At 47.1% G+C, this 26,228-nt stretch overlaps 1 protein-coding gene across 1 annotated transcript in view; it reads left to right on the top strand.

Annotated features, from left to right (window-relative positions):
- The window catches only part of LOC112110828, an 85,001-nt gene that overhangs the window by 23,287 nt on the left and 35,486 nt on the right, over positions 1 to 26,228 (top strand). The window contains exon 3 of the mRNA XM_029911896.1: positions 25,065 to 25,180. Coding sequence (XP_029767756.1) covers positions 25,130 to 25,180 — 51 coding nt within the window. The 5' untranslated portion in view covers positions 25,065 to 25,129. The remainder of the gene's footprint in view (positions 1 to 25,064; positions 25,181 to 26,228) is intronic.

Here is a 26,228-nt window from a genome sequence, read left to right as displayed (position 1 = left end):
AGTGCAATCTCTTTGTTATGAAAGTGCAACTCACAATTGTAGATTTTTTTGTTTGTTACATAACTAGACTCAGAAAAACAAAACTGTAAAACTTCAGCGCCTACAAGTCCATTCAGTCCTACTTCTTGTTCAGCCAATAGCTAAGACAAACAAGTTTGTTTACATTTACAGGAGATAATGATGCCCTCTTCTTATTTACAGTGTCACCAGAAAGTGAGAACAGGCATTTGCATGGCACTTTTGTAGCCGGTATTGAAAGGTATTTACATGCCAGATATGCTAAACATTCATATGCCCTTTCATGCTTCGGCCACCATTCCAGAGGACATGCTTTCATGCTGATGACGCTTGTTAAAAAAATGTGTTAATTAAATTTGTGACTGAACTCTTTGGGGGAGAATTGTATGTCCCCTGCTCTGTTTTATCTGCATTCTGCCATATATTTCATGTTATAGCAGTCTCGGATAATGACCCAGCACATGTTGTTCCTTTTAAGAACACTTTCACTGCAGATTTCACAAAACGCAAAGAAGATACCAGTGTGAGATTTTAAATATAGCTACAGCACTAGCCAAGTTTTAAGAATCTGAAGTGCCTTCCAAAATCTGAGAGGGATGAGGTGTGGAGTATGCTTTCAGAAGTCTTAAAAGAGCAACACTCCGATGGAGAAACTACAAAACCCAACCACCAAAAAAGAAAACCAACCTTCTGCTGGTGGCATCTGACTCAGATATTGAAAATGAACATGTGTCTGTCTGCACTGCTTTGGATTGTTTATCGAGCAGAACCCGTTATCAGCATGGACGCATGTCCCCTGGAATGGTGGTTGAAGCATGAAGGGACATATGAATCTTTAGTGCATCTGGCATGTAAATATCTTGCGACGCTGGCTTCAACAGTGCCATGAGAACACTTGTTCTCACTTTCAGGTGACATTGTAAACAAAAGCGGGCAGCATTATCTGCTGAGTGGACAGGCTCTAAAATTTTACAATGTTTTATTTTTGAATGCAGGTTATTTTGTACATAATTCTACATTTGTAAGTTCAACTTTCATGATAAAGAGATTACACTACAGTACTTGTATTAGGTGAATTGAAAAATACTATTTCTTTTGGGTTTTTTTACAGTGCAAATACTTGTGTCACGGAGTTTGGGGGAGACAAGGACCTGCATCCCCAGCTTCCTGCGATTCACCATGACTCTCAGCCAGCCAGTAAAACAGAAGGTTTATTTAGACGACAGGAACACAGTCCAAGACAGGTCTTGCAGGTACAGACAACAGGACCCTCTCAGTTAGGTGCACTTGGGGGGCCCCAGGGAGGCCAGAGCCCCGTCTGGGCTCCCCTCCGTCTTCCCAGCCAGCTCCAAACTGAGACTCTCCAGCCCCTCCTCTCTGGCCTTTGTCTCTTTCTGGGGCCAGGAGGTCACCTGATCTTTTTGTTCTCCAACACCTTTAGTTGGCACCTTTGTAGAGGAGGGGCCCAGGCCATTAGTTGCCAGGAGACAGAGTGCCGGCCATTCTCTGTGCAGACAGTATCACAGGGGCCTTCTTGGGCTCTGCAACAATCATACACCCTGATCCCCCCACCTAGATACCTAAGAAATGCATAGGGGAAACTGAGGCACCCACACAGTATTCAGAGAAAACATTAAGAACATTCCCACTTCGTCACAACTTGTAATAAAAAATAAATATAAAGTGAATACTGTACACTATGTATTCTGTGCTGTAATTGAAATCAGTATATTTGAAAATGTAGAAAACATCCAAAATATGTAAATAGTATTATATTATTATTTAACAGTGCAATTAATCACAATTAATTTTTTTAATTGTGCTATTAATCGTGATTAATTTTTAATTGCTTGACAGTCCTAATAAATAACACTTTCCTATTCACTTTTTCCATACAATTCATAGAATCATAGAATATCAGGGTTGGAAGGGACCTCAGGAGGTCATCTAGTCCAACCCCCTGCTCAAAGCAGGCCCAATTCCCAACTAAATCATCCCAGCCAGGGCTTTGTCAAGCCAGGCCTTAAAAACCTCCAAAGAAGGAGACTCTACCACCTCCCTAGGTAACGCATTCCAGTGCTTCACCACCCTCCTAGTGAAAAAGTTTTTCCTAATATCCAACCTAGACCTCCCCCCACTGCAACTTGAGACCATTGCTTCTTGTTCTGTCATCTGCCACCACTGAGAACAGCCGAGCTCCATCCTCTTTGGAACCCCCCCTCAGGTAGTTGAAAGCAGCTATCAAATCCCCCCTCATTCGTCTCTTCTGGAGACTAAACAATCCCAGTTCCCTCAGCCTCTCCTCATAAGTCATGTGCTCCAGATCCCTAATCATTTTTGTTGCCCTCCGCTGGACTCTTTCCAATTTTTCCACATCCTTCTTGTAGTGTGGGGCCCAAAACTGGACACAGTATTCCAGATGAGGCCTCACCAATGTCGAATAAAGGGGAACGATCACGTTCCTCGATCTGCTGGCAATGCCCCTACTTATACAGCCCAAAATGCCGTTAGCCTTCTTGGCAACAAGAGCACACTGTTGACTCATCTCCAGCTTCTCGTCCACTGTGATCCTAGGTCCTTTTCTGCAGAACTGCTACCCAGCCATTCGGTCCCTAGTCTGTAGCAGTGCATGGGATTCTTCCATCCTAAGTGCAGGACTCTGCACTTGTCCTTGTTGAACCTCATCAGGTTTTTTTTGGCCCAATCCTCTAATTTGTCTAGGTCCCTCTGTACCCGATCCCTACCCTCTAGTGTATCTACCACGCCTCCCAGTTTAGTGTCATCTGCAAACTTGCTGAAAGTGCAGTCCACACCATCCTCCAGATCATTAATAAAGATATTAAACAAAACCGGCCCCAGGACCGACCCTTGGGGCACTCTGCTTGAAACCGGCTGCCAACTAGACATGGAGCCATTGATCACTACCCGTTGAGCCCGACGATCTAGCCAGCTTTCTATCCACCTTACAGTCCATTCATCCAGCCCATACTTCTTTAAGTTGACGGCAAGAATACTGTGGGAGACTGTATCAAAAGCTTTGCTAAAGTCAAGGAATAACACATCCATTGCTTTCCCCTCATCCACAGAGCCAGTTATTTCATCATAGAAGGCAATTAGGTTAGTCAGGCATGACTTGCCCTTGGTGAATCCATGCTGACTGTTCCTGATCACTTTCCTCTCCTCTAAGTGTTTCATAATTGATTCCTTGAGGACCTACTCCATGATTTTTCCAGGGTACTGAGGTGAGGCTGACTGGCCTGTAGTTCCCCGGATCCTCCTTCTTCCCTTTTTTAAAGATAGGCACTACATTAGCCTTTTTCCAGTCATCCGGGACCTCCCCCGATTGCCATGAGTTTTCAAAAATAATGGCTAATGGCTCTGCAATCTCATCCGCCAACTCCTTCAGCACCCTCGGATGCAGCGCATCCGGCCCCATGGACTTGTGCACGTTCAGTTTTTCTATATAGTCCCGAACCACTTCTTTCTCCACAGAGGGCTGGTCACCTTCTCCCCATACTGTGCTGCTCAGTGCAGTAGTCTGGGAGCTGACCTTGTTCGTGAAGACAGAGGCAAAAAAATCATTGAGTACATTAGCTTTTTCCACATCCTCGGTCACTAGGTTGCCTCCCTCATTCAGTAAGGGGCCCACACTTTCCTTGACTTTCTTCTTGTTGCTAACATACCTGAAGAAACCCTTCTTGTTACTCTTAACATCTCTTGCTAGCTGCAACTCCAAGTGCGATTTGGCCTTCCTGATCTCACTTCTGCATGCCTGAGCAATATTTTTATACTCCTCCCTGGTCATTTGTCCAATCTTCCACTTCTTGTAAGCTTCTTTTTTGCGTTTAAGATCAGCAAGGATTTCACTGTTTAGCCAAGCTGGTTGCCTGCCATATTTACTATTCTTTCTACATATCGGGATGGTTTGTTCCTGCAACCGCAATAAGGATTCTTTAAAATACAACCAGCTCTCCTGGACCCCTTTGCCCTTCATGTTATTCTCCCAGGGGATCCTGCCCATCAGTTCCCTGAGGGAGTCAGTCTGCTTTTCTGAAGTCCAGGGTCCGTATTCTACTGCTCTCCTTTCTTCCTTGTGTCAGGATCCTGAACTCGACCATCTCATGGTCACTGCCTCCCAGGTTCCCATCCACTTTTGCTTCCCCTACTAATTCTTCCCTGTTTGTGAGCAGCAGGTCAAGAAAAGCTCTGCCCCTAGTTGGTTCCTCCAGCACTTGCACCAGGAAATTGTCCCCTACACTTTCCAAAAACTTCCTGGATTGTCTGTGCACTGCTGTATTGCTCTCCCAGCAGATATCAGGGTGATTAAAGTCTCCCATGAGAACCAGGGCCTGCGATCTAGCAACTTCTGCTAGTTGCCAGAAGAAAGCCTCGTCCACCTCATCCCCCTGGTCTGGTGGTCTATAGCAGACTCCGACCACGACATCACCCTTGTTGCTCACAATTCTCAACTTTATCTAGAGACTCTCAGGTTTTTCTGCAGTTTCATACCGGAGCTCTGAGCAGTCATACTCCTCTCTTACATACAACGCAACTCCCCCACCTTTTCTGCCCTGCCTGTCCTTCCTGAACAGTTTATATCCATCCATGACAGTACTCCAGTCATGTGAGTTATCCCACCAAGTCTCTGTTATTCCAATCGCATCATAGTTCCCTGACTGTGCCAGGACTTCCAGTTCTCCCTGCTTGTTTCCCAGGCTTCTTGCATTTGTGTATAGGCACTTAAGATAACTCATCGATCGTCCCTCTTTCTCAGTATGAGACAGGAGTCCTCCCCTCTTGCTCTCTCCTGCTTGTGCTTCCTCCCAGGATCCCATTTCCCCACTTACCTCAGGGCTTTGGTCTCCTTCTCCCGGTGAACCTAGTTTAAAGCCCTCCTCACTAGGTTAGCCAGCATGCTGGCGAAGATGCTCTTCCCTCTCTTCATTAGGTGGAGCCCGTCTCTGCCTAGCAGTCCTCCTCCTTGGAACACCATCCCATGGTCGAAGAATCCAAAGCCTTCTCTCCGACACCACCTGCGTAGCCATTCGTTGACTTCCACGATTCGACGGTCTCTATCCAGGCCTTTTCCTTGCACAGGGAGGATGGACGAGAACACCACTTGCGCCTCAAACTCCTTTATCCTTCTTCCCAGAGCCACGTAGTCTGCAGTGATCCGCTCAAGGTCATTCTTGGCAGTATCATTGGTGCCCACGTGGAGAAGCAGGAAGGGGTAGCGATCCGAGGGCTTGATGAGTCTCGGCAGTCTCTCCGTCACATCGTGTATCCTAGCTCCTGGCAAGCAGCAGACCTCTCGGTTTTCCCGGTCGGGGCGGCAGATAGATGACTCGGTCCCCCTGAGGAGGGAGTCCCCGACCACCACCACCCTCCTCCTCCTCCTGAGAATGGTGGTAGTGGAACCCCCATCCCTAGGACAGTGCATCTTTTGCCTTCCAATTGGTGGAGTCTCCTTCTGCTCCCTTCCCTCAGATGGGTCATCTAGTCCACTCTCTGCATTAGTACCTGTAGAGAGAACATGGAAACGATTGCTCACCTGTATCTCTATTGCTGGTACATGGACGCTCCTCTTTCTCCTTCTGGAGGTCACATGCTGCCAAACTTCTTCACCATCCTTCTGTCCCTGCTGCGGCTGCTCTGAATCTTCAGAACATTGTGGCCGTAGAAGCATCTCCTGATGTCTGTCCAGGAAATCTTCATTTTCCCTTATGCAACGCAGAGTCGATACTCGTTTCTCCAGACCTCGAACCTTCTCTTCCAAAATGGAGACCAGCTTGCACTTTGTACAGACAAAGTCGCTTCTGTCCTGTGGAAGAAAGACAAACATGGCACAACCTGTGCAGGTTACAACAGCTGATCGCTCACCTTCCATATCACCTTCCTCTTAAGAGCTTCCTCAGCTGTTGCAGGAACTACTCAGAGAAACCTGCAGATGAAAGCCTCAGTGAGCTCCCCCCAGGCGAACTCCCAGGCAAACTCCCTCTGTTAGCCTCTGCTGTTCGCCGCTCAGCTGGTTCGCTGCTGACTGCCCTTATATACCAATCAGGCCCACTCAAGGCCCACCTGGAATTCATGATTTTATAGACTTCTACCATGTGCCCCCTCAATGGTCTCCTTTATAAGCTGGATAGTTCCAGTCTTTTTAATCTTATGGAAGCTGTTTCATATCCCTGATCACTTTTGGACTTAACTATCTTGAGTAATTGTATTGCGTGCAAATTTTGCCATCTCACTGTTCAGCCCCTTTTCCAGATCATTTATGAATATGTTGAACAGCACAGGTCCCAGTACAGATCCTTAGGGGACCAAGGTATTTACCTCTCTCCATTGTGAAAACTGACCACTTACTCCTGCTCTTTGTTTCCTATCTTTTAACCAGTTACTGATCCATGAGAAGACCTTCCCTCTGATCCCATGAATGCTTAGTTTGCTTGATTAGTTTGCTTAAGAGCCTTTGGTAAAGGACCTTGTCAAAGGCTTTCTGAAAGTTGACATTATCAACTGGATCACCCTTGTCCACAGCTTGTTGACACCCTCAAAGAATTCTAATAGATTGCTTTTGTAAAGGGAAATCATACCTTACCAGTGTTGACTCTCCCCCAGCGTATTGTGTTTATCTATGTGTCTGGTAATTCCGTTCTTTACTATAATTTCAACCAGTTTGCCTGGTACTGAAGTTAGGTTTACTGGCCTGTAATTGTCAGGATCACCTCTAGAACCTTTTTTAAAAATTGGATTGATGTTAGCTATCCTCCAGTCATCTGGTGTATAGGCTGATTTAAGTGATAGGTTACATACCACAGTTAGGAGTTCTTCAATTTCATATTTGAGTTCCTTCAGAACTTTTGGGTGATACCATCTGGTCCTGGTGACTTATTACAGTTTAATTTATCAATTTGGTCCTAAACCATCTCTGACATCTCAGTCTGGGAAAGTTCCTCAGATTTGTCACAGAAAAAGAATGGCTTGGGTGTGGGGATCTTCCTCACATCTTCTGCAGTGAAAACTGATGCAAAGAATTCATTTAGCTTGTCTGCAATGACCTTGTCTTCCTTGAGTGTTCCTTTAACATCTTTATTGTCCAGAGGCCTCACTGACTCCTTGTCAAGCTTCCTACTTCTGATGTATTTAAAATTTTTTTTTGCTGTTCATTTCTGTATCTTTTGCTAGATGCTTTTCTAATTCTTTTTTGGCCTGCCTAATTATACTTTTACACTTGATTTGCCAGAATTTATGCTCCTTTCTGTATTTTACTCATTAGTATTTGACTTCCAGTTTTTAAAGGATCTCTTTTTGCCTCTTAACAGTTTAGCCCTGATGGCACTTTTTTGTCTTCTTACAGTTGTTGTTTTTTACATTTGGGGTATACAGTTAGTTTGAGACTCTATTATAGTATTTTTAAGTACAGTAACTCCTTGCTTAACATTGTAGTTATGTTCCTGAAAAATGTGACTTTAAGCAAAACGATGCTAATCCAATTTTCCCATAAGAATTAATGTAAATGCGGGGGTTAGGTTCCAGGGAAATTTTTTTCACCAGACAAAATACTATATTATATATATGTATACACAGTATAAGTTTTAAACAAATAATTTAATATTGTACACAGCAATGATGATTGTGAAGCTTGGTTGAGGTGGTGGAGTCAGAGGGTGGGATATTTCCCAGGGAATGCCTTACTGCTAAATGATGAACTAGAACTTGGCTGAGCCCTCAAGGGTTAACACATTGTTGTTAATGTAGCCTCATACTCTACAAGGCAGCATGAGTGGAGAGAGGGGAGACAGCATGGCAGACAGAGACAGAGACACACACACACACTGTGTGAGAGAGAAATGTGCATTGCCCCTTTAAGTATGCTGACCCCACTCCAAGTTTTTAAGTAAACTCATAGAATGTCAAGGTTGGAAGGGACCTCAGGAGGTCATCTAATCCGACCCCCTGCTCAAAGCAGGATCAATCCCCAGACTGATTTTTGCCCCAGATCCCTAAATGGCTCCCTCAAGGATTGAACTCATGATGCTGGGTTTAGCATGCCAGTGCTCAAACCACTGAGCTATCCCTCCCCCTGTAGATCAGGAAGTTGAGACAGCAGCTGCTGCCTGCAAGCTCCCTCCGTCCTGAGCCCTGTCGTGTCCCCTCCACCCCCCCGCTCTATGGAGATGGGGTAAGTGGTGGGCAGGAGCAGAGGGGACCCTGATATTTGCCCCTTTCTCCCCCCCCCCCCGCACAGCAAGCAGGAGGCTCCCGGGAGCAGCTCCAAGGCAGAGGGCAGGAGCAGCACATGGCAGTGGGGGGAGGGACAGCTGAACTGCCGGACAGCTGGGTGGCTGCCACACAGGGAACTTAGGGGAATGGGGAGCTGATGGGGGGCTGCCGGTCCACCCTGGTTCCAAGCCCCCACCAGCTAGCTCCAACCGGCTGCTCTTTCTGCAAGCAGTGGATAAAGCAGGCGGCTGCCAATCAACTTTATAAGGGAGCATTGCACAACTGTAAACGAGCATGTTCTCTAATTGATCAGCAACGTCACAACAAAACAACGTTAACGGGGAGTAATAATAATAGGATGAGATTTAATAGTGAGAAGTGTAAGGTGATGCATTTAGGGATGACTAACAAGAATTTTAGTTATAAGCTGGGGACGCATCGGTTGGAAGTGACGGAGGAGGAGAAGGACCTCGGAGTCCTGGTTGATCGCAGGATGACTATGAGCCGGCAATGTGACGTGGCTGTGAAAAAAGCTAATGCGATCTTGGGATGCATTAGGCGAGGTATTTCTAGTAGGGACAAGGAGGTGCTGCTTCCGTTATACAAGGCGCTGGTGAGACCTCATTTGGAGTACTGTGTGCAGTTCTGGTCTCCCATGTTTAAAAAGGATGAACTCAAACTGGAACGGGTACAGAGAAGAGCCACTAGGTTGATCCGAGGAATGGAAAACCTTTCCTATGAAAGGAGACTCGAGGAGCTTGGTTTGTTTAGCCTAACCAAAAGAAGGCTGAGGGGGGATATGATTGCTCTCTTTAAATATATCAAAGGGATAAATACCAGGGAGGGAGAGGAATTATTTCAGCTCAGTACTAATGTGGACACGAGAACGAATGGATATAAACTGGCCGTGGGGAAGTTTAGGCTTGAAATTAGACGAAGGTTTGTAACCGTCAGAGGGGTGAAATTCTGGAACAGCCTTCCGAGGGAAACAGTGGGGGCGAAAGACCTGTCTGGCTTCAAGATTAGGCTAGATAAGTTTATGGAGGGAATGATTTGATGGGATAACATGATTTTAGTCAATTAGGCAATAACGTGCCATCGCTGGTAAAATGTGGGTCCGGCTGGAGAATCTTGCCTGTATGCTCGGGGTTCTACTGATCGCCATATTTGGGGTCGGGAAGGAATTTTCCTCCAGGGTAGATTGGCAGAGGCCCTGGAGGTTTTTCGCCTTCCTCCGCAGCATAGGGCAGGGGTCGCAAGCTGGAGGATTCTCTGCGACTTGAAGTCTTTAAATCACGATCTGGAGACTTCAACAGCTGAGATAAGGGAAATTGGGTGGGTCAGCTTTTGTGGCCTGCATCATGCGGGAGGTCAGACTAGATGACCATAATGGTCCCTTCTGACCTTAAAGTCTATGAGTCTATGAGACTTTAAGTGAGGAGTTACTGTAGTCTCCATGCAGTTTGCAGGCATTTCACCCTTGTGACTGTTCCTTTTAATTTTTGTTTAACTAGCTTCCTTATTTTTGTGTAGTTCCCCTTTTTGAAGTTAAATGTTACTGTGGTTGGTTTCTTTGGTCTCGCCCCTCCCCCCCCCCCCCCGAGGATGTTATATTTAATTACATTATGTTCGCTATTACCAAGTGGTTCAGCTATATTCACCTCTTGGACAGATCCTATGTTCCATTTAGGACTAAATCAAGAATTGTCTCTCTTCTTGTAGATTTCAAGAAAAACTGGTCCAAATTAATTAATAGGTTGAGAAATTTTATCTCGGCATCCCTTTCTGAAATGACATATATACCCAATCAATATGAGGGTAGTTGAAATTCCTCTTTATTATTGGGTTTTCTGCCTTTGTAATCTCTCTAATCTATCTGAGCATTTCACAGTTACTGTCACCAGGCTGGTCAGGTGGTCAGTAGTATGTTTCTACTGCTATACTGTTATTGTTGAAGCATGGACTTTCTGTCCATAGAGATCCTATGGTACAATTTGATTCATTTAAGATTTTTACTTTATTTGACCCTATTCTTTCTTTCACATATAGTGCCACTCCCCCACCATGTAACTTACTCTGTCATTCCTATGTATTTTGTACCCTGGTATTACTGTGTCCCATTGATTATCCTCATTCCACCAAGTTTCCATGATGCCTATTATATCCTCAATTAAAGCCAGACAGTCAAGTTCACCCATCTTAGTATTTAGACTTCTAGTGTCCCTTAATATTAAACAAGTAATTCATGCTGAACGTGCATGGTTGGTCCAGTGTGTGAAAAATACATCACAAATAGGGCCAAATTCTTTCCCGACATATTCAATGCAATCCCATTTCATTTCAGGACAGGATTTAGCCCATGGAATTTAATAACTTATTGTTATAGCGGGCATCACCAGCTGGCAGTGTTACAGTCTTCCAAGCTTTTTTCCTTAACATGTGGGTGAATGTTTAGACTTGGAAGACATGCTGTATTATTGTTCGTTTTGGGTTATGCAGGGTTCTATGTAGAGGCAGTGGTCCTTGGAGAGGGAGCTGTGTGAGCAGCATGAGAATTTGTTCTCTTCTTTGGTCTCTGATTAGAATCTATTCTTGAGTCAAAGTTGCTTCCTGGGAACTGGGCACTGATGTTGGATTAAAATTCCGGAAGGAAGGGATTGCCCTGCATGCTGTTTGACCATCTTTGTTCCTGGACTGGTGTGTGTGTGTGTGTAAATAAAACAAGTTAAATTTAGAATCTATTCAGAATCTATGTTACTGATTTCTTCTCCACTGAGAAGCTGACCTGCAAAGCCCCTAATATCTGTTGGTTCGCAATATAGGGATGACACTGGTGTCAGGATAGGGGTTTCAGAAGGGAAACAGTGAATGAAATTGCTTCAAAGAGAAATAAGTAACCATGAAACTAAATTGAAGGTTTATATATACATCTCATACTTTCTCACAAAAAAGTTTGTTAATTTGTTTCCAACATGTAAAAATAGCTGTGAAAGAACATTACAGTTAAGAAAATTTAAGCATGCAAAAGTTTGGAACTTCTCAGTTAAGATTGTTCCTGGATGTGAATCCTTGTTAGAGTAAATGTTTTAATGTTTTAATAAAATTATTTTAAAAATAATATATTAGCTTTTTCATGTTTAAGAACAAATAAAGAGAAAATGAAAAAGAGTGAATATTGCAATGGCAGACCTAGTTTTCAGCATTTTTATAGATCTTCTTTACAGTGGAAATATTTTAAATATTCATATGCAAACTATATTAATGTTTTAGACTTTCTTTAAAAGTACATTAATGTACATTTACATTTACATAGATACTGCATTTTATTAATAATAGTGCACAGTGCTTTGCCTTTATAGTGTCCTCCATCTAAGGATTTCAAAGCACGTGTTTGGTGCAGAATGACTATAGAAAGGTGTTCATTGCAGTGTTGTTATACACTGGTAACTACACAAGAAGAAGTAATAGAAAATGTGTTTGCTGTAGCTAGGTGTATGGGTGATTAGAGCAGAATCCTATAGCATGCGTATCAGTATATACATGAGGAGCTGGCATATTATCTGGATGAACTAGCTTTAGCTGGAGGCCTTTGCTTATTGTATGGTTTGTTTAGTTTAATGTGAATTTTAGGAAGGATATGGAGGGGAAAGCAGCTGTGGACTAGACGGTGAAAAGCTTCTTCTGTACTTTTTGTTTTTCAAAGCAAGCCAAGACAGGGTCTGAAACTCTGATCCTACCAAGAGGCAACAGACCCTGTCCAAATGGTAAAAGATCAGCATTAAATCTGTGTTCATATAAAAGGTGTTTGTACAAAGTGAAAAAAAAATAACCCAACAATTTCGCTGTTTGGGAAAGAGGCTTCACATTTCAGTCCATCACAAGGTAACTCTGTACACAGGCTATTCAGGCACAAACAGGAGTTGGAGCAGTCCTGAGGCCATGACCTGGAGTGTAAAAAACAGCTGTTTTGACTATAAATAGACCTGTGCTACTTCTCATGTGAAGCATTTTTTGTGGACCTTTCCAGAAAAATGAAGTGGAAATTGTCAGTTTAACTGTTGGTGTTTTAAATTAGATGTACATGGCAGTAACAGTATTCTCATTCAAATGCATGAAAGTCACACTGTTATCAAGTTTCAGTCTTATCGTATTAGTATCATATAATAGTGATGCCATTCGTTTGGCAGTAGTAAAGTCTGTCAACCTTTCTGTTATAATCCCCAGAGCGCAGGGGTTTATAACTAGGGTGGAAAACAAAATTACTCTGATTTATTTGAAAACATGTCCATACAGGAGTGATCATATTTTACTCAGGAGCATTTTGACTTACAAGTGTGTACAAAGTATATTTGAGGTGTTTTTAGAGTGACTTTTAGTGTTGTGAAGGGTGCCAGTTTGACCCACACAACAGATAGAGCAGAGTAGCTGCAGTGTAAGTTTCACCATACTGCCTTGCCAATGTACCTCAGTCCTGACCCAGAATGAGTAGTCTCTGAGTGGGCAGTTCAGCCTCCGTGTTCATTCAGTCCTTTGCCTCTTTGCAGGCTAATTAGTATCACTGCAGCTGTGGTTATACTTTTTGTAATGTAGACATTAGTCCGCTAGAAACACATTTCATATAATAGGCCACCCTGTCAGTAGTCAGACAAGCCATAGTTTGGTGTGGTACCAGTCCCCCAACTTCCTAAACCCTACCTAATAGGTAAAATCAAGCATTTCACGACTTCCTGCAGCCAGAGGGCTAAATCCTAGCCAGTGGTTCCATGAGAGTAGGGAGGCACATCAGCCTGGCAAAATTGTGATGAGATTTTTCAGTGCAGGCAGAAGTCACCCACCCATCCACCCTTACCATGATGGTAGTGAAAAGCTAATATTTTACTCACTCATTAAAACAAAAATTATTCAGTCTGGACAAGCTGGGCAAGTAGAATTTTGCGAGGATTTACTGCCATAGAACCTAGCTCTACATTAGCCTCACTAATCCTGAACAGTTTGGGAGAAGTGTAGAGCAGCCGGAATCCCTCAGAGAAGAGTGTTGGCTCCTCCCAATACCAGCTCGGCCTGTCACTCACTCCCTCCCTCTTCTTCATGCAATGCCCCTGGGGTTACTGCAGCAACTCTGTTCAGCTGCCATGGCAGAGAAAGATAAGCAGCAGTCAGATCCCCACACTAGTGGTCCTTTCCCTAGATAGTCTTGTTTCCTTTTATGGGCAGGGGCCATAGTTTGGGTTTATGTCATCCCTTCTCGTGATTCCTTTTAAACCCTGATAATTTCTGTCCCTTTCCCGGGTGACAGCTGGAGTAATTGGAGATTAAGGAGCACATGGCTCCTTTAAAGGAGGCTGTTACCCAGTTTTGGAGATTAGCCACCACTCCCCAAATCAGGAGCACTGTGCACATTCAGCCTCTTGCTGAGAGGTGGGGCAGAGTTAGAGCATTGTTAACCCCCACCCTTCAAGGATCATGATGACATTGGCCTAAAAATCATAACAGTTTAAAAAAAATACAATTTAGATTTTTTATATTGGCCTTCTGGTTTTGAGACTGTAGAGTTCATAGGGGTCAAGTTTTCAAGCTTTGTTCCATGTCTTCCCCCTGCCCCCATCAGAGCTGATATCCTCAGCTAATTACATGACTCTGGAAGCTGGGGCTTCAAGAAAAACACTAAATATCACTAGATTTGTGATAAAGTCACAAGAGTTAACAGTGGAGTTACAGACTCAGCACCCCTCCCGCTCCAAAAGGGACAGATTGTGACAGCCAGAGAGCAGTCCCAGGGTGAGTGAGGCCCCTTCTGGGACCGCTAGGCACACTATAGCCACAGAGCAGGTCTGGGCCCCACACCAAGCAGGCAACAGGGCCAGGTTTTGGCAGTTTTAAATTAAGAACCCAAAAGGATTTTATCAGTGTGGCTTGTAAGTTAAATTAGCCAAACACATGACTAAGTAGCCCACCAGAAGGCTGTCTACATTCTAGAAACTCTATTTAAAAGGAATGATCTCTATTTGCTAGCCAAATATTTAGCATTTCCCCCCCCAATCTGAACCACCAACCCCCCCAAATCCCTCTTAGCCTTCTCTCTGGTATCAGCAAAAACAACAAGGAGTTCTCGTGGCACCTTAGAGACTAACAAATTTATTTGGGCATAAACTTTGGTGGGCTATAACATGATAACCCACTTCATCAGATGTTATCAATGGCATTAACAAATGTGCTCATAAATATAGCTTTCCTGTAGTGGTATATTTGGGGAGAGGTGTCAATTAGCATAACCTGCTTCCTACACCAGGGATCTCCAAACTTTATGAGACAAGGGCCATATTAGATTTTTGAAGGGGCTTCGCGGGCCGAAGCAACTGTGAAAGAAATTAAATATATGCAAATATACGCAAAATCATTAACAAAACAACACTACTCTACTGTGTCAGTGTTGCATTAAATTCTCTAAATCAGGTATAAAAGTTAATCGATGCAGGTACTGTGAAATCACACAAAATATTTGTCAATACATTAAAAATCATTTCACTTTTTTTTATTTTATTTCTAAAAACACACATTTGCATCATACAAATACTATTTGGTTCTATTAGTGCTGTAGTTAAAATGTAACCATTATGAAATTGTTAATTTCCATCTTCTTTACTCAATTTATTGGAGATGTAATTAAGCATCTGGCTTGTATTTTTACTCTAAGGCAGGGGTCCGGGCCTGCTCGGCTGCAGCAGCAACTCTCCCTTAAGTTGGCCCCCCTTTTGGGGGGACACTGGCTCCCGGGGGCACTCACCCCTCCGCACAGCTCAGCTGTGCTGCCGCCCCCCCTCCCCCTGCCTGCTCCGTGTGCCTACTCAGCTGCAGTCTGCCTGTTTGCTTCTCCCTGTACCTGCTCGGCTGCAGCAACGACTCTCCCCTAAATTGGCCCCCCTTTTGGGGGACACTGGCTCCCAGAGGCACTCACCCCTCTGCACAGCTCAGCTGTGCTGCCGCCCCCTGTGAGCTGCTGCCGGCAGCCCCTCCCCCTGCCTGCTCGGGGTGCCTACTCAGCTGTTCGCTTCTCCCCTGTTGGTTGGAGGGCCGGATCCGCGGGCCATAGTTTGGAGACCCCTGTCCTACACCAAGGCTACGTCCTCACTATGGGGGGCGGTCGATTTAAGATACGCAAATTCAGCTACGCGAATAGCGTAGCTGAATTCGACTTATCGGAGCTGACTTACCCCGCTGTGAGGACGGCAGCAAATCGACTTCCGCGGCTCCCCCGTCGACGGTGCTTACTCCTACCTCCACTGGTGGAGTAGAAGCGTCGATTCGGGGATCGATTGTCGCGTCCCGATGTGACGCGATAATTCGATCCCCGAAAGATCGATTTCTACCCGCCGATTCAGGTGGGTAGTGTAGACCTGCCCCAAGAGAGCAGCACAGGCCAAACTTCTCTAAGCACACTTATAATATGCTGGGGAATTTCCTAATTAGCCACAGCTGGGTCCAGTTAGACTTCCTTCCAGGTTCGGTTCCCCTACAGTCCTTGTCATTAGGGCATGTAGCTATGGTCCTTTCTCCTACTCAGAGACAGGAGATTGAATGCTCTCCCTGCTGTTCCCTGTATGGAATAAATATACCACCAAACAGCGAGGCATAGATCCCCAAAGCGATTTAGGTGATGCAGCACTTAACTTGTAAGTGTCTAGGAAATCACTGGAATAACAATGGAATCCACAAAGCTTAGGTTCCCTGTACAATAAATGGGGAGAGAGGGGGGTTAGACTGTGAGCCACTAAACCAGCATGTTAGGAGGGGAGATGTCTCAGCTAGCCAGTGGGGAATGCCAATGAGAGGTGTGTTTGTGCATGCTAAGCCCACCCCTCTCATGGAATTAGGTGCCGAAGTCCAGGCGATTCACGGCTGGAACCCCTCTCCTGGAGTCAGGTGGCTTAGGCACCTAAGCTGTTTCTTGGGAGATGGAGTTAGGCACTTACTTAACTCCACACATGATGGCTGGGAGGGAGTCCTTGCTGCTAGCCTGTAGCCCAATGGTTAGGGCCCTCACCCAGAAAGTAGGTCAATCCCCCAGTTCAATTCCTCCCTCTGCCTGCTGAGAATACGGACTTTCTACTGGAGTGTTGAGTGACTCTCATACTGTCTATGGCCCAATTAAGATTTAATTATTCAGTTAAACTGAAAAAGCTTCAACAAAAGAGATTGAGATCATTCCCCCCCATTCAGGCTGTTCAGTAGTTGGAGCACTCATCTGAGAAGTAGAAAGCTCTAGCTGAAATCCCTTCTCACCTGCTAGAGGTGGTAAAAGAACTGGGGTCTCCCACATTTGGGGCAGGTACCCTAGCCACTGGGCTATGAGGGAGCACCTGCCCCTTTCCCCCAATGTCTGTTTTGTGTGAAGTTGGGGGTGCTCAGAAGCTGTACACTGGGCTGGGGCCCGTGGGAAAGATAGGTGGAGGAAAACTTATGTTCCCCTAGTTTGTGGATTGCAGTAGGTCTTAGGTGTGAGGTAGGCGTCTGGATGCCTAAAGTGAAGCAGCAGAGGAAGAAATATAGGTACCTGGGAAACTTTTATAGCAGAAATATAGGGTATGTCTACATTGAAATTAAACACCTGTGGCTGGCCTGTGTTAGCTGACTCAGGGTTTCCGGGCTTGGGCTACAGGGCTGCAAAATTGCAGTGTAGACATTCAAGCTTGGGCTGGTGCTTGAGCTCTGGGACCTGCAAGGTGGGAGGGTCTCAAAACCCAGGCTCCAGCCTGAGCCCTAGTGTCTACACCACAGTTTTACAGCCCCACAGCCCGAGCCCTGTGAGCCCAAGTCAGCTGACTTGGGCCACCTGCAGGTGTTTAATTGCAATGCAGACACCTACAGTATTAGGAGGTGGTTGAGAGGTTTTTTATGGATCACAGTGGTGCCTAAAAATGGAACTTAGGTACTGTACAAGAGTTTGCCGGGGCTCGACCCTCTCCGGGCGATGGGGAGCCACACCGACTCACTACACACCGGGGCTGGGCACTCTGTCCGGCGGCCAGGTTTCCCCGTCGGTCCTCGCTGTCCTGAGAGACACGATAAGCCCGACCCGAGCTTCGGGCGGACACCAATGTTATGTCAGGGCTCAGACCCTCAGTCAGGGCTGAGCAACAGTATAAAGTATTTAGGCCCAGGCCCTAGGTCAGGGCGGGGCAACAAACGCTGGGGCAGGCGCTCAGGCCCTCAGTCAGGGCTGAGCAACTGTATAAAGAATTGAGGCCCAGGCCCTAGGTCAGGGCAACAAACGCTGGGGCAGGCGCTCAGGCCCTCAGGCAGGGCTGAGCAACAGTATAAACTAAGCCTCAACAGGCCTGGGAGAGGGGGAGACTGCCACCCACGGGTTGGGTGGCAGGGGGGATGCAGGCCCTCCCACTCCACTGCGTCCCAGCCCGGGGCCCTAGCAGCGGCAGAAGGCCCACTGCTTAGTCAGTGGGGATCCTGGCCGCAACACACTGACATAGGCTCTGGCAATGCTGCAGCCAGACTAGGGTCGGCTGCCCCCGGGCTACTTCCTACCTCCCCCTCTGGGCCTACCTGGGGGCCGGTGTCGACCTCGGGGGGATCCTGGACCATGGGTTCGTCAGGCCAGGCGTCGTTCGGCAAGTCCGGCAACTCCTCCGGGTAGCGGGCGCAGGGCAAGCCCGGCGGCTCCTCTGGGTAGCGGGCGCAGGGCGGGCTCGGCGGCTCCTCTGGGTGGTGGGTGCAGGGCAGGCCCGGCGGCTCCTCTGGGTAGCGGGTGCAGGGCGGGCCCGGCGGCTCCCAGCGGCCGCCCTGGGCCGCAGAGGTTTCCCAACCCCGAGCTGGGCTGGAGACGTCTGGTCTCTTCAGCGGCTGGGGCCTGACTGAGTTCTGAGGGCCAGCCTTTATACTTGCGGGTCGCCGCCTGACCCCCTGAGGGGCGGGCTCAGAGCTCCCTGGCTCCGCCCACTGCGGCCTCCGGATGGGCTCTTCCCCCTCCGGGGCGCCAGGGAGCCGCACCGACTCACTACAGGTGCCTACATCTGGAGTTTAAGAACCTAAGTACCTTTGCAGATCTGGGCCCTAGTAATATAGGATGGTAACTTAGAAGTGAAATGGGTCCTGTTACAGAGGGCAATAGGCATCTGCCCGCAGTTATGGAAATCTACCAAGCACTTTCTAGAATCTGTAGGGGTTATCCAGAAATCAGTGTAGAGACAGTTTCTAGACACACAAAAACAATCAAACAAAAAATCATCAAGGGAATCCAGATTCAGTAAATACTTAAATGAGAGCAATTATTGTAGGATTTAGTGTAGTTATAAGGCAAATTAGATAGAGGGAAATTGTTCTAACAGAGTCCCTTAAACTGTCAGTTGTGGCCATATGTTTTTCTTATCATTGTAAAAATATCCTACCTTTTCCTTTAAACTATACTGACCCAAGTGAATAGCTGCCACATTCTTGGGTTTCGAGTCTATAAATATATATGTGCTGAAATTGATATATTACTCCCAGTGAGAGCACTCTAATAATGTCAGTGTTTTAACCTCATTCATCCCCCAACAGTCTGTACCATGTGTCATCTCAACCAGGGCTGTCCTTACCCATATGCAAAGTACGCAGCTGCGTAGGGCACCAGGAAACTTGGGGCACCAAATTTCCTGGTGCCCTGCGCAGCTGCGTGCTGCTCCAGCCCCTGCCCCACCTCCTCCCGCCCCCGCCCCCCCCCCGCCCTGCCCCCCCTCCCCCCCTCCCCCAAAGCCCCCACCCTGCTCCGCCCCTGCCCTGCTCTGCCCCAACCCCGCCTCTTCCCGCCCCTGGTCCACCCCAGCCCCGCTCCCACTCCACCCCTTCACCAAAGCCCCCGCCCTGCTCCGTCCCAGCCCCGCCTCTTCCTGCCCCTGAGGACTGCAGCAGGGCCAGGCCTGCACTCACCGGCGGCAGGAAGTGCAGGGACTCAACCCCAGCCGTGCCACCGGTGAGTGCTGGGGGGTGGTTCCTCCCTGCCCCCCCAAGCCAGCCCCTCCCCCCCCGTGGAGGCCAGCCCCCCCCACGGGGGGGCTGTGTAGGGCCCCAGAATAGCTAGGGATGGCCCTGATCTCAACAATTTATAACATACGGAAACATTGGCTAAGTTCATTGAAATAAACGATACTGCACCCCCTTACTCCAACAGTGAATTTGGCTGATCATTTTTGATCAGTGTTCTTCCTGTCAGATGGTCTGTTGTGAGTGTCTTCAGCAGGAGTAGCTGTTGAAGCAATTTTTCCTCACAGCATTTTAAAATGATATTTTAGATTGTCCTGTAAGTTTTTTTATATATTTTGTTCTCCCAGCAGAGTGTCAATGGATTTTGGCATTTAAATCTTGTTTATTTCAGTTTGTGATATTGTACAGGCAAGGAAGGTCAAGCATTTAAACAAAGCATTTTAATAATCCATTTTTAGCAAAGCCTGTGGAAAAGATACTAATGCTTCTAAAGGCATATCCAGTCTTTTCCCTTTATTCCTAGAGGCAGCAGGGTCTATTATTTAACTTATATTATGGTAGTGCCTAGAGGCCTCAGCTGGCTTGGGGCTTCATTTTGCTAGGCACAGTACATACACATAATAAATGACAGTTCCTGCCCCCAAAGAACTAACAAGCTAAAATATCTAGTAATTAGAGCAGACACTTAGGGTATGTCTACACTACGAAATTAGGTTGAATTTATAGAAGTCGGTTTTTTAGAAAGCGATTTTATACAGTCGATTGTGTGTGTCCCCACTCCAAGACCATTAAGACCATTAACTCGGCGGAGTGCGTCCACAGTACCAAGGCTAGCGTCGACTTCCGGAGCGTTGCACTGTGGTAGCTATCCCACAGTTCCCGCAGTCTCCGCTGCCCATTGGAATTCTGGGTTGAGCTCCCAATGCCTGATGGGTCAAAAACATTGTCGCGGGTGGTTCTGGGTACATGCCGTCAGGGCCTCACCCTGTGAAAGCAACGGCAGACAATCGTTTCGAGCCTTATTTCCTGGCTTACCCGTGCAGACGCCATACCATGGCAAGCATGGAGCCCGCTCAGCTCACTGTCACTGTACGTCTCCTGGGTGCTGGCAAACGTGGCACTGCATTACTACACAGCAGCAGCTCATTGCCTTTTGGCAGCAGACTGTGCATTACGACTGGTAGCCATCGTTGTCTCCTGGGTGCTCTTTTAGTCGACCTCAGTGAGGTCGGTCAGGGGCGCCTGGGCAGACATGGGTGCTCCCGGCAGACCTCGGTGAGGTCTGTCAGGGGCACCTGGACATAAATGGGAGTGACTCCAGGTCATTCTCTTTTTAAGTTTCGTCTCATGGAGATTCAGTCCTGCCTGCAGTCGTACTGCATCGTTTTCTGGCGAGCAGCCAGGAGATGAGGATGGCTAGCAGTCGTACTGCACCATCTTCTGGCGAGCAGCCAGGAGACGACAATGGCTGGCAGTCGTACTGCACCGTCTTCTGGCGAGCAGCCAGGAGACGATGATGGCTAGCAGTCATACTGCACCGTCTGCTGCCAGCCTAAGATGTATAAAAGAGAGATGGAGTGGATCAAAATAAGAAAGAGACCAGATTTGTTTTGTATTCATTTGTATTCATTTGCTCCTCCCTCCCTCTTTGACTAGTGGGGGGAGGGATAGCTCAGTGGTTTCAGCATTGGCCTGCTAAACCCAGGGTTTTGAGTTCAATCCTTGAGGGGGCCATTCTGTGTGACAGTTGTGTGTGTTTCTCCTTGATGTAAACCAAACCTACCCCTTTTGTTGATTTTAATTCCCTGTAAGCCGTCGCCCCTCCCTCCGTCAGAGCAATGGCAGACAATCGTTTCGCACCTTTTTTCAGTGCAGACGCCATAGCATGGCAAGCATGGAGCCCGCTGAGATCACCGCCGCAATTATGAGCACTGTAAACACCACACGCATTATCCTGCAGTATATGCAGAACCAGAACCTGCAAAAGCAAAACCAGGTGAGGAGGTGACAGCAGCGCGGTGACGAGAGTGATGAGGACATGGACACAGACTTCTCTCAAAGTACGGGTCCCAGCAATATGGACATCATGGTGTTAATGGGGCAGGTTCATGCTATGAAATGCCAATTCTGGGCCCGGGAAACAAGCACAGACTGGTGGGACCGCATAGTGTTGCATGTCTGGGATGATTCCCAGTGGCTGCAAAACTTTTGCATGCGTAAGGGCACTTTCATGGAACTTTGTGACTTGCTTTCCCCTGCCCTGAAGCGCAAGAATACCAAGATGAGAGCAGCCCTCACAGTTCACAAGCGAGTGGCAATAGCCCTGTGGAAGCTTGCAACGCCAGACAGCTACCGGTCAGTTGGGCATCGATTTGGAGTGGGCAAATGTACTGTGGGAGCTGCTGTGATTCAAGTAGCCAATGCAGTCAAAGAGCTGCTGATATCAAGGGTAGTGACTCTGGGAAATGTGCAGGTCATAGTGGATGGCTTTGCTGCAATGGGATTCCCTAACTGTGGTGGGGCGATAGACAGAACCCATATCCCTATCTTGGCACCGGAGCACCAAGGCAGCAAGTACATAAACCGAAAGAGGTACTTTTCAATGGTGCTGCAAGCACTGGTGGATCACAAGGGACGTTTCACCAACATCAACGTGGGATGGCCGGGAAAGGTACATGACGCTCGCATCTTCAGGAACTCTAGTCTGTTTCAAAAGCTGCAGCAAGGGACTTTCTTTCCAGACCAGAAAATAACCGTTGGGGATGTTGAAATGCCTGTAGTTATGCTTGGAGACCCAGCCTATCCCTTAATGCCATGGCTCATGAAGCCGTACACAGGCAGCCTGGACAGTAGTCAGGAGCTTTTCAACTATAGGCTGTGCAAGTATAGAATGGTGGTAGAATGTGCATTTGGACTTTTAAAGGGTCGCTGGCGCACTTTACTGACTCGCTCAGACCTCAGCCAAACCAATATTCCCATTGTTATTGCTGCTTGCTGTGTGCTCCACAGTCTCTGTGAGAGTAAGGGAGAGACGTTTATGGCAGGGTGGGAGGTTGAGGCAAATCGCCTGGCTGCTGATTATGTGCAGCCAGACACCAGGGCGATTAGAAGAGCACACCAGGAAGCGCTGCGCATCAGAGAAGCTTTGAAAACCAGTTTCATGACTGGCCAGGCTACGGTGTGAAAGTTCTGTTTGTTTCTCCTTGATGAAACACCCTCCCCCCTTGGTTCACTCTACTTCCCTGTAAGCTAACCACCCTCCCCTCCCCCCTTAGATCACCGCTTGCAGAGGCAATAAAGTCATTGTTGCTTCACATTCATGCATTCTTTATTAATTCATCACACAAATAGGGGGATAACTACCAAGGTAGCCCGGGGTGGGGGGTGGGGGAGGAGGGAAGCACCGGGTGGGGTGGGAGAGGAGGGAAGGACAAGGCCACACTGCACTTTAAAACTTATTGAATGCCAGCTTTCTGTTGCTTGGGCAATCCTCTGGGGTGGAGTGGCTGGGTGCCTGGAGGCCCCCCCCCCCACTGCGTTCTTGGGCGTCTGGGTGAGGAGGCTATGGAACTTGGGGAGGAGGGTGGTTGGTTACACAGGGGCTGTAGCGGCGGTCTGTGCTCATGCTGCCTTTCCTGAACCTCAACCATACGCCCGAGCATATCAGTTTGTTCCTCCAGTAGCCTCAGCACTGACTCTTGCCTTCTGTCACCAAGCTGACGCCACCTATCATCTTCAGCCTGCCACCTGTCCTCGCATTCATATTGTGCTTTCCTGTACTCTGACACTGTCTGCCTCCACGCATTCTACTGGGCTCTTTCAGTGCGGGAGGACTGCATGAGCTCAGAGAACATTTCATCGCGAGTGCGTTTTTTTCGCCTTCTAATCTTCGCTAGCCTCTGGGAAGGAGAAGATAGTGTGAGCGTTGAAACATTTGCAGCTGGTGGAGGGAAAAAAAAGGGAGAGTGGTAGTTAAAAAGACACATTTTAGAGAACAATGGGTAGACTATTTAAAATGGGTTGGCAATTTAAAAGGAGCGGCTGCGGTTTTCGGGTTAATGTGCAGCACAAACCCAACTAACCCCTCCACACACACACAATTCTCTGGGAAGATCGCTTCACCCCTCCCCCCGACCGCGTAGCTAACAGCGGGGAACATTTCTGTTCAGCCACAGGCAAACAGCCCAGCAGGAACGGGCACCTCTGAATGTCCCCTTAATAAAATCACCTTATTTCAACCAGGTGACCATGAATGATATCACTCTCCTGAGGATAACACAGAGAGATAAAGAACGGATGTTGTTTGAATGCCAGCAAACACCGGGACCATACGCTGTGTTATGCAGTGATTCCAGACTACGTGCTACTGGCCTGGCGTGGTAAAGTGTCTTACCATGGAGGACAGAATAAGGCTGCCCTCCCCAGAAACCTTTTGCAAAGGCTTTGGGAGTACATCCAGGAGAGCTTTATGGAGATGTCCCTGGAGGATTTCTGCTCCATCCCCAGACACGTTAACAGACTTTTGCAGTAGCTGTACCGGCTGCGAATGCCAGGGCAAATTAATCATTAAACACGCTTGCTTTTAAACCATGTATAATATTTACAAAGGTACACTTCACGAAAGGTCCCTTCTCCGCCTGGTGGGTCTGGGAGGCAGCCTTGGGTGGGTTTGGGGTGTACTGACTCCAGGTCCAGGATGAGAAACAGTTCCTAGCTGTTGGGGAAAACGGTTTCCTCACTTGCTTGCTGTGAGCTATCTTCAACCTCCTCCTCCTCATCTTCCTCGTCCCCAAAACCCGCATCCCTGTTGCATGCTACTTCATTGACGGAGTCAAAGCACGAGGGTGGGGTAGTTGTAGGGGCACCTCCTAGAATGGCATGCAGCTCATCATAGAAGCGGCATGTCTGAGGCTCTGACCTGGAGTGGCCGTTTGCCTCTCTGGTTTTTTGGTAGGCTTGCCTCAGCTCCTTAAGTTTCATGTGGCACTGCTGCGGGTCCCTGTTATAGCCTCTGTCCTTCATGCCCTTGGAGATTTTTTCAAATGTTTGGGCATTTCGTCTTTTGGAACAGAGTTCTGATAGCACGGATTTGTCTCCCCATACAGCGATCAGATCCTGTACCTCCCGTTCGGTCCATGCTGGGGCTCTTTTGCGATTCTGGGACTCCATCATGGTCACCTTTGCTGATGAGATTTGCATTCACCTTCAGATTGCCACGCTGGCCAAACAGGAAATGAGATTCAAAAGTTCACGGGCCTTTTCCTGTCTACCTGGCCAGTGCATCGGAATTGAGAGTGCTGTCCAGAGCGGTCACAATGGAGCACTCTGGGATAGCTCCCGGAGGCTAATACCATCGAATTGCGACCACACTACCCCACACTACCCCAAATTCGACCCGGCAAGGTCGATTTCAGCGCTAATCCCCTCTTCGGGGGAAGAGTACAAAAATCGATTTTAAGAGCCCTTTAAGTAAAAAAAAATGGCTTCGTCATGTGGACAGGTGGAGGGTTAAATTGAGGTAACGCTGCTAAATTTGACCTAAACTCGTAGTGTAGACCAGGGCTTAGGAATTCTAGATTCTTATACCTTAATCTGCAGTTGAGTTGCTGTGTGATGTTCAGCAAATTACCTAGGCCCAGGTACGCAAAGGTACATAGGTGCCTAAGTTCCAGGCCCTACTCATGAATATTACTGATGTTATTTTTAATGGGGATATTGCATGTAATTCCTTGTGCGTCAGAATTATTGGGTGTGATTTGAAAAGTGCATAAATGACTGAAAATCCCACTGAAATATCATAAAATATGTTTACCAACAACATCGAAGCTCACGCAGATCTTTGTTTTCAGCTCTCCTGGCTATTGCTCTTCATCATTTCCTACGGGCATGGAGTTTTGCTAGTAGAGCAGAGTGTATGAAAAGTCAAGCTATGAAAACCACCTCAATGCAAGATAGCGCTTACCAGGTATAATTTTTTTTTCTTGGCAGTGATTTGCAGCAGGTCTTAAAAATCCACGTGCTCATGGTGAATAGGAGGCTTTCTTGGGTAAATCTGATCAATTTCTGTGGAAAGTAAATTTTTATTTAAAAAAATGGGTCTCTCCCCCTCCCCCCTTCCACTAGTCTTACACTGACTACCAGTGGCCTTATTTCTGATTTAAAATAGCATAAACAAGAGGTGAATCAGGCCTCACACGTCTAACCATTATAAACATGAACCGCATGTAAACTGATGCAGTGCAGTCTTCTAAATCTGCAAATGTACAGTCCAAGTGCAGTGTTTCTGCTGTTGCTCAGAGCTTTCCCAAGATGCAGCACAGTAAAAGCTAACCAGTCTCGTCTGTTGTGTCTGTTGCTATTCAGAATCCTGTGGGCAGTTGTGAAAGTGGCAAGAATTAAAGTCAACTTCACCCTAATGCTGCTTGGGAACTTTGTGAGCCAAAGTAGGCAATGGAGCTATTCACTGAGAGGGATTACTCAAAAACAAAGATATTGTTAGAGTAGTGGAGACCCCATCCAACCAAGGATTTTCAGAGAGTTTCACATTTATCTGACATCTAGTAGCTAGAGACTGATATGAAAGAGCCATTAAAAGGAGCCAGAGACAGTATCTTGGTAGAAATTCCAGCATCCTCCTCTTCCCTGGCAGCTGTGGGGAGATTGGTCTCTTACCACAGTATTACCCCAGGCCAGTTCCCACCCATTCATCTTTTGTACTGGCCAGTAGCTAGCAAGTATAATTCTCTGACTAGTAGGTATCTGGTAATATTTCCAAGCCCTTTAGGTGAGAATATGGGTGGATGCATGGAGATGTGTGAGGGTGAGCAAGAGTGGGGGAATGAGATGGGCTTCCATAAGAGAGGTAAGGTATTTAGAGCACGGGCGCTGACTTTTATTTTTCCTGGTGAGTGCCCCACCCCAAGGCCCTTGCTCCGCCTCTTTCCCCAAGGCCCTGCCCTCGCTCCATCTCTTCCCACTCTGCCCCCAAAGCCCTGCCCTCACTCCACCTCTTC

The sequence above is a fragment of the Terrapene carolina genome, unplaced genomic scaffold (assembly GCF_002925995.2).
Source record: "Terrapene carolina triunguis isolate 2854851 unplaced genomic scaffold, T_m_triunguis-2.0 Scaffold132, whole genome shotgun sequence".
Classification (NCBI taxonomy): domain Eukaryota; kingdom Metazoa; phylum Chordata; order Testudines; family Emydidae; genus Terrapene; species Terrapene triunguis.
Note: the sequence above shows the minus strand (reverse complement) of the source record. Positions and strands in the feature narration are given on the sequence as shown.